The sequence below is a fragment of the Acanthaster planci genome, linkage group LG01, assembly GCF_054643075.1.
Source record: "Acanthaster planci isolate LZ-2023a linkage group LG01, COTS_SCS, whole genome shotgun sequence".
Classification (NCBI taxonomy): domain Eukaryota; kingdom Metazoa; phylum Echinodermata; class Asteroidea; order Valvatida; family Acanthasteridae; genus Acanthaster; species Acanthaster planci.
The window spans coordinates 35,518,385-35,525,136 of NC_141777.1; the positions used below are offsets into that span (position 1 = coordinate 35,518,385).

General features: G+C 42.3%; 1 protein-coding gene across 5 annotated transcripts in view; it reads left to right on the top strand.

Moving 5' to 3' along the window:
- The window catches only part of LOC110979634 (uncharacterized), a 33,889-nt gene extending 28,060 nt beyond the window's left edge, over positions 1-5,829 (top strand). For all 5 annotated transcript variants that reach the window (XM_022235627.2, XM_022235628.2, XM_087138469.1 and 2 more), the window contains 4 exons: positions 299-682; positions 884-1,175; positions 1,613-1,670; positions 3,206-5,829. In XM_022235627.2, the coding sequence (XP_022091319.2) occupies positions 299-682; positions 884-1,175; positions 1,613-1,670; positions 3,206-3,343 (872 nt within the window). In that variant the 3' untranslated portion in view covers positions 3,344-5,829. The remainder of the gene's footprint in view (positions 1-298; positions 683-883; positions 1,176-1,612; positions 1,671-3,205) is intronic.
- The last annotated feature ends 923 nt before the right edge of the window (positions 5,830-6,752 follow it).

The window sequence follows — 6,752 nt, forward strand, 5'->3', positions numbered from 1 at the left end:
GGGGGCATGTTATGCTCTTACAATAAAGCAGGATTAAAGATAAGACATCAATGCATTGGTTTATGTTATCTTTCAGAAACATCAATGGATTCACAGGCTCTTAAGAAATGTGATCTTTTGTTTCTATGCAGAATAGTTTACACAGAACTGTTCACATTTTCTCCTATGTTGAAACATTGTGTTTTCCATTGACCCAGCCTGCCATCTCCCCTAGTTTTGGTCCACCAAGGACTTTCGTCTCCTCAAAACCTCAGTTCGTCATTTTACAGTGACTGTCTTCTCTCTCTCTACCCTGCAGGGTTGCCTGTGGTTCCTCTCCTCAAAGTCCAAGAGCACACCGAACACACGGACAGCGATCTCAGCTCCCACCACTCTGACCGCCGCAGTGATTCCGACAATGAGAACGATTCAGGCTCTGCATCTCACCTGGGATCTCTCCCCTCCAAAGCTAGCATCAAGGTCTCGGAAACCCATCAGCAGCAGCACTCGGCGACCGAGTCTGTGGAGCCTCCCGATGCGGAAAACATCCGACAGCAACTGGTGGTGCTGGAGAATATGTACAAGGAGATTCTCCAGGTGATTGGGAATGACCGGAGGGAGCGGCTGCTAGAAAACCCAGGTGAAAGGCTATCTGTCAGTTCCATGAGCACCGCGTCAGCCAAGACCCAAAACAAACCCAAGGGTATGTTTATTTGAAATGTCTACAATCACATTATTAACCTTGAAAGACCAGTTTATAGCACCAGAAGTCAAATGTTCCATTCAGGTCCGACAGTAGTTCTGAGTCATTGATTCGGACGTGACTGCAGACTTACTGCAAAGATGCTAGTGAATACAGACTCATTACTCACATGCAATGATTTGTCTGTTTCAATCCTGTTAGCTTCTTCAGGAAAGGCCAGCAAACGACGGGATAAGGACATCAAGATGGTCAACAAGCGCTTTGCCCGCGTAGAGTCCCACGTGGTCACCCTCGCCCGCAGCGTGGCACACCTCTCCTCGGAACTGCGCTCACAGAGCACCATGTTCCATGAGATTGAGGCACTGCGCCACGAGGTCAGCCAGCTCAGAGACATGCACGTTCTGAATGCCAACGATGTTTTGAATGGCGGGATGAAGTTCAGGCCGATCGTGCCCCTGTGTTCCAGTCCACAGAAGATCAAAAAGTTGACTAAGTATGTTAAGCTGTACCGTTCAGAAATTAGCCTGTCGGTTTGCGGAATTTTTCTTCATAATGTTTTGAGGCTTCAATTTTTTGCCTGGAATTGAATAATTGATTGGTAATTGCATGGATTGGGATACGTTGGGTCATAACCTGTAGGAATATGCCTCTTATCCTCAGTGAATGTGATTTGTAAATAACTACCTGCACTCAACAGGAAACAGGTATGAAGACTTGTAAATTGTGTTTGAGATAGTGTTTTGCATCACAAGGTAGAAATTAAAGTAACTGAAGAAACTGTTTTGGTCTGTGATATGCCATATGGTTGTGACAAACAGGGTTAGAAATGATATGATACCATGAGCATTTTAGTGTGAATGCATGCTGGATAATTAGTTTCTCATTTATGTTCAATTCGGTTCCTGTTATTTTCCTTTCATTCTTTGTCAGATTCTTTGGTGAAGAGCCTCCGTTGTTGTCTATGTTCCTCAGAGAACTTGGATATGAGGTAATCAGAGTCTTTTAATATGACACCTTGTGTCAATTTGGCCAGGGGTCTTATTTTTGATGGAAGGGTCAGGGAATCCAATCCAGATTCTTGCTATACAAAGGCATAACCACTTAGTGCCGAGGAACCCCATTTTGAGCACCATGGGTTTATACGCAGAGCCAGGGTGCCCGAAATGGGACAAAAGAGCTGGTCCAAGTAACAAAAGACCTGCTGCTGGGAATTGCCATCATTTTGGGGCTTGCATTTTTCAAAGGGAATCCGTCACTGTTTTTAAACAGTGTACCACTGTTTTGGGCATAGCACGCCCGCAGATTAGCACCACGGACAAAAGTGCTCCAGGGCCCCATTGATGAGCGACACAGCACCGCTGCATGTTAAGCCAGCCCCGTTTGAAAACTCGCCACTCGCATTCACTGGGGACAAAGGAAATTACGCAACACCTCATAATTCTGGGCACTCTTTACAGGGCAGCAGGCCTGGCTGAAATACTCAGGAGTCAATGAAGGTTGCCTGTCAGCTTAGAGTAGACACCAAACAGTCATTCGTGTGGGTGTATACATCCATTAAATGAAATAATGAAATTCCGAAGAATTTTGATAAACAAAAAATTTTGAAAATCTCCCGTATGTGTGCACTGCATTTTTGAAAGCACCCGGCAGCAATTGGTTAAAGGATCAATGCAATCACTGTTTCTCAGAATCACTTTTTGTGTGTAATAAAACTTTTCTGTATGAAAACTGTTTCATATCTTTTTCAAGTTAAGTGAACTGTAAAGTGGACTTTTTTAATTCAAAACTGACCAACCTTCCCAGATGCCTTCTTGTGTGAGGGATTTGGAGGAAACGTTCCTGTAGGTTCGTTTCATCGGACAAAAACAACCACTTCATGCCGGGGCATTTTTCAATGTAGATATTGCTGGGCCGGCATGACTATTATTTTTTCCGTTTTCAAAATCCTTCAAAAATTCATCATTTCATTTAAGGGTCGTTTATAGCCACACCAAGTAATTTTTAGGCACTACTCTAAGTTGAGAGGTGACCTTCATTGACGCCCGATTATATCAGCCAGGCCAGCAGCCTTGTAAACAGAGCCCAGATTGTGCGGTGTTGTATAACTGTCTTTTGTTCACGAACCTGGCTTAGTGCACTGCTGACCTCTTTTCAATAGGGGCCAGATTAGCGTGCAGCGGTGCTGTGTGGCTCATCGCTGCAGTGGTGGAGCGCTTTTGTCCCTGGTAGTAATCCGCTCGCTCTCAATGCCCCAAACCCTGGTATACGGTTTCAAGACAAGGCTGGATTATCACCACTTTTGAGAGTGAAAAATGTCGGTAATGCCCAGCAGCCTGGTCTTTTGTTTGGAGTACGGTCTTTTGTTACAGGGCCCTGTTTCTTTTGTCCCGAGTTCGGCGACCCCGGCCACCCATATAAACCATACGTCTCCGATCCCGGAGTCCCCGGCAGGAAGTGGTTAACTCGGGATTTTTGTGCCTTTTGTCATAAATACTGTATTCCCTTGTTTAATTTTTCTGGCAGAAATTTGTATCACTCTTTGAGAAAGAAGGCATCGGTATGGTGGAGCTGCCCTACCTTAGCGAGGAGAGGCTTGAAAATATAGGGGTGCCGACTGGCCCTCGGTTACGCATCCTGCAAGAGGCCCAGCTGATGGTGTGAAGTTGGACAATGAGGAGGTGGAATGAACAGGCCGAGATAAGGGGGTCTAATCAGAGCCTCAAGAACAGTCTTCAGTCTTTACCTTTCTCTGGTTTCACATCTTGGTGGAAGCTCAGTCATGGAAGTACCCAGTGTCCATTCTTAATAAAGTTGTCGGGCACTGGAATTTACTGAGTGCGGAAATGTTCTGGCTGAGGAAAATGAGGTTTAACCCGTGCTCTTTTGGTGTAATTTGAAGCAAGTCTGCCAATACCATCCACACAGGGCTTTGGAGTTTGCCAAACCTTGTCAGCAAAGATTCCAAAGAGAGTGAATTGAAGGGTGCCATTTATACATAAACAATCAGCTTAACATTCCTTGGAATGTGTTGCTGACCTCTGCTGTAGTACTGTTTCTTCAGTAAAGCATTGGCCAGACATCAAAAAAGAATGGTGAAGTGATGTAGTGGAGGTGACAGGGCTAAAGGGTTAAGTCCAAATAAAATGTGAGGTGTATAGAGTCTATGCAAATACCCACTTAGGAGTAGAGATGTCACGTGTACTTTGACCCATGTAGATATGAACCAGTGTAAACATGATGTATGTCCCACACTCATGAGTTTTTGAATGAGGACACGGTGCCATCCACTGTTGAGTCCACCTGCTTCTTGACATGGCTATAGCAGAGTTTTGCTTTGCTCATAAATTTAGGCACACGTTTATTTGCTAAGCAATTTTGTGGCATCAATTTTTTTCATCTTTGCATTTTGAATCGCATATTTAATTCAGATTCAGCATATGTGATATTATTTATTTGCATGTCTTTTGAAATAGTTCACTTCTCGTTTGGAGCCACAACATCCCAGCTTTTCGATTGTCACAAAACTGTGCTTTCCAAATTGTATTTATACACATTTTGTTGTAAATATTGTGTACATAACTGTAATTAGTTTTGTAACTTGCCATTTCCAGTATGCATCATACTTTTTATGATTATTCAATATTTTTAAAATTAGTTTTTAGTATTCGGTAGGTGTGAATCCCTCCTAAACCTCTGTTTAACCGGACCTTGGTCAAAAACAAAGTCAGTATGCTTTAAATTCCCCCATGTTGTTTTTTATTGTGGATTTTTTCCATTGAGAGTCTTCACAAATTGTGATTGCTAAATCCTGGTAAACAAAAGGAGTGTTAAATGATTGATATACCTACCTTGGTGGCTGTAGTTGCTAAGTTCAGTGCATAATTTGTGTGTTAAAACATGGCACATTCAAAAATCAGTATCCTGCTCTCTGTGAACAATTTCTTTTATGCCAGTTGTATGTTTTACATGCCAATGTAGACTTACATTGCTCTTCCACAATCAGCCATCTCTTCACATACACATTACAGTCATCTCGCTCGACCGCTTGTATAATAACTTCTTATAAGGCACCCTTATTTGATAGCTTTTCTGTAATTTCTGGCATCGTACAATGTGTGTCACCAGTCAGTAAGTCTGACTTGATGGATAAGCCATATTTAGTTATTCATAATTGCACATGAACGACATGATCTTGCATAAGGTATATGGAATTTTCACCAATCAAAGTAGTCAGACTTGTAGGCCTGTTCATTATAATAGAGGTGTAAATGATGTAAAAACAAGTCCAGCACTTTTTGGGGGGGTAGATGAGCTGATTTGCTGTGTACAAAAGGCTGGCAAATTTGTCAAGTCGGGATTTCTGAACTCACAGTAATATTGGACACGAGGGTGCGAAGCAATTAATGACGTGCAGCTTGGCCTCCATATCCAAAGCAGTAATGCAGATGTTACGGCAGATGCTGACTTTAGTCAAGTCTGATGCTTATGTGGCAATATCTACGGCAGCTCTAGGAGGCAGAGGTCGGAGATATCTCTCGTTGTATTCTTAGGGCATCAAATGAAAATAACAGAAGTTTCTGGGATTTTTGCAAGCATTTTAGACTTGTTTGGTCCAGAAAATCAGAAGAAACTTATGAAGCCTTATCCTTTATCCCCACCAGTTGACACATGGATACTGTTTGGACTTTTACTGGGGGAGAGCCAAAGCACACATTAGCCACAGATAAACCAGCAACAATGCAATGTATTTTCATGCAAAGTGATGATTTCATCCCTTCCTTTTTTGGGGGGGAGGGTTTTTTGGGGGGGGTTCATTTCCTTTTTATCCTTTTTGGTTCAGTCCATTTTGCTTTTCTTTTTTCCCACATGTTTCTTATATGAGGGTGATTCAGTGCTTCCTTCCCCCCCCCCCACTCATGTCTTGATTTCAAGAATGCCATGTCATCAAATTATGTCTTCTCAATCTTGTCTTCCTTTAGTGCATTTGGGCCAAGTGTATCAAAACTTTTTCAGCCTTGACATGAGAACTGCTGGTCCAGTAATGTGTAACATTTACTTAGACATGGTATTGTGCACTTGTTATTCATATTCATCAAATTGTCATATTTTTGTATCACTTTTTAGTAATAAAATATGGCAGTATTCAAGTACAGTTTTGATGGTATTATCAGTAACAGTTTCCAGAGTTGTAGTCGAGACCATGCACAAAGACCTGGTCACAACTAGCAGGTTGAACAGTGACAAAGAAATGCTTTTGTTGCAGATCTTGTGCCAGTCCTGTGCTGGTCTTGTGAAGGTCTTAAGTCGTCTCGACTATGACATTGACAGTTTCTGATTCTAGAAGGTAGGGTGTAGTAACCCCCCGTAACGAAATCCTCTCGTTTCTCTTAGATCTGTCCAGAACTTGGGAAGCAAACAATTTTTAAAAATTCCCCCAAATCAAAACATTGCCTTGGGATTCGAACAGATGTATCATCACAGTCTAAAGTTCCTTCCTTCAAACCTGCATCTTCCTGTAATCTGAATGTGCTTTTCCACCTTGCAAGTGACTTCATCTGTGGATGGGGTCAAAACGGGCTCATTTTTAAACCAAGACGCCAGCAAATAATCGCGTATACGTTCAGGGACCGTATAAGGAAGGGTTACCGTTACACATATTGGGAGAATAGTCCCATGGTTTTTACTTTGCATTTGTGTATTGCAATTTTTCAAATCCGTCATACTGATAAAAGTGGGTAAAGCTACTGACGAATTGATGGTGATGAGAATGAAGATGATGTAAGATGACCAAAAAAGCATGAGAGGATGACATTACTGTAGTATTTAGTCCTGTGAGAAAAAGACGAAGAATTTGATGCCAACTTAAAAGAGAAAGACTACACCGAATTCCCACCTGAATTAACTCAAGTCGACAACATCGAATTATTCGTGCGGTGTAAATAGCGGAAGATAGTGAAGTGACGTCAATGTGTTAATGATGAGACTGTTAACTGACTCCACAGAATTGGAAAGGACCTTGTGCGCATGCGATATTGCAGGTTGCCCTTTCACGCGCGAGCGATTTTCATCG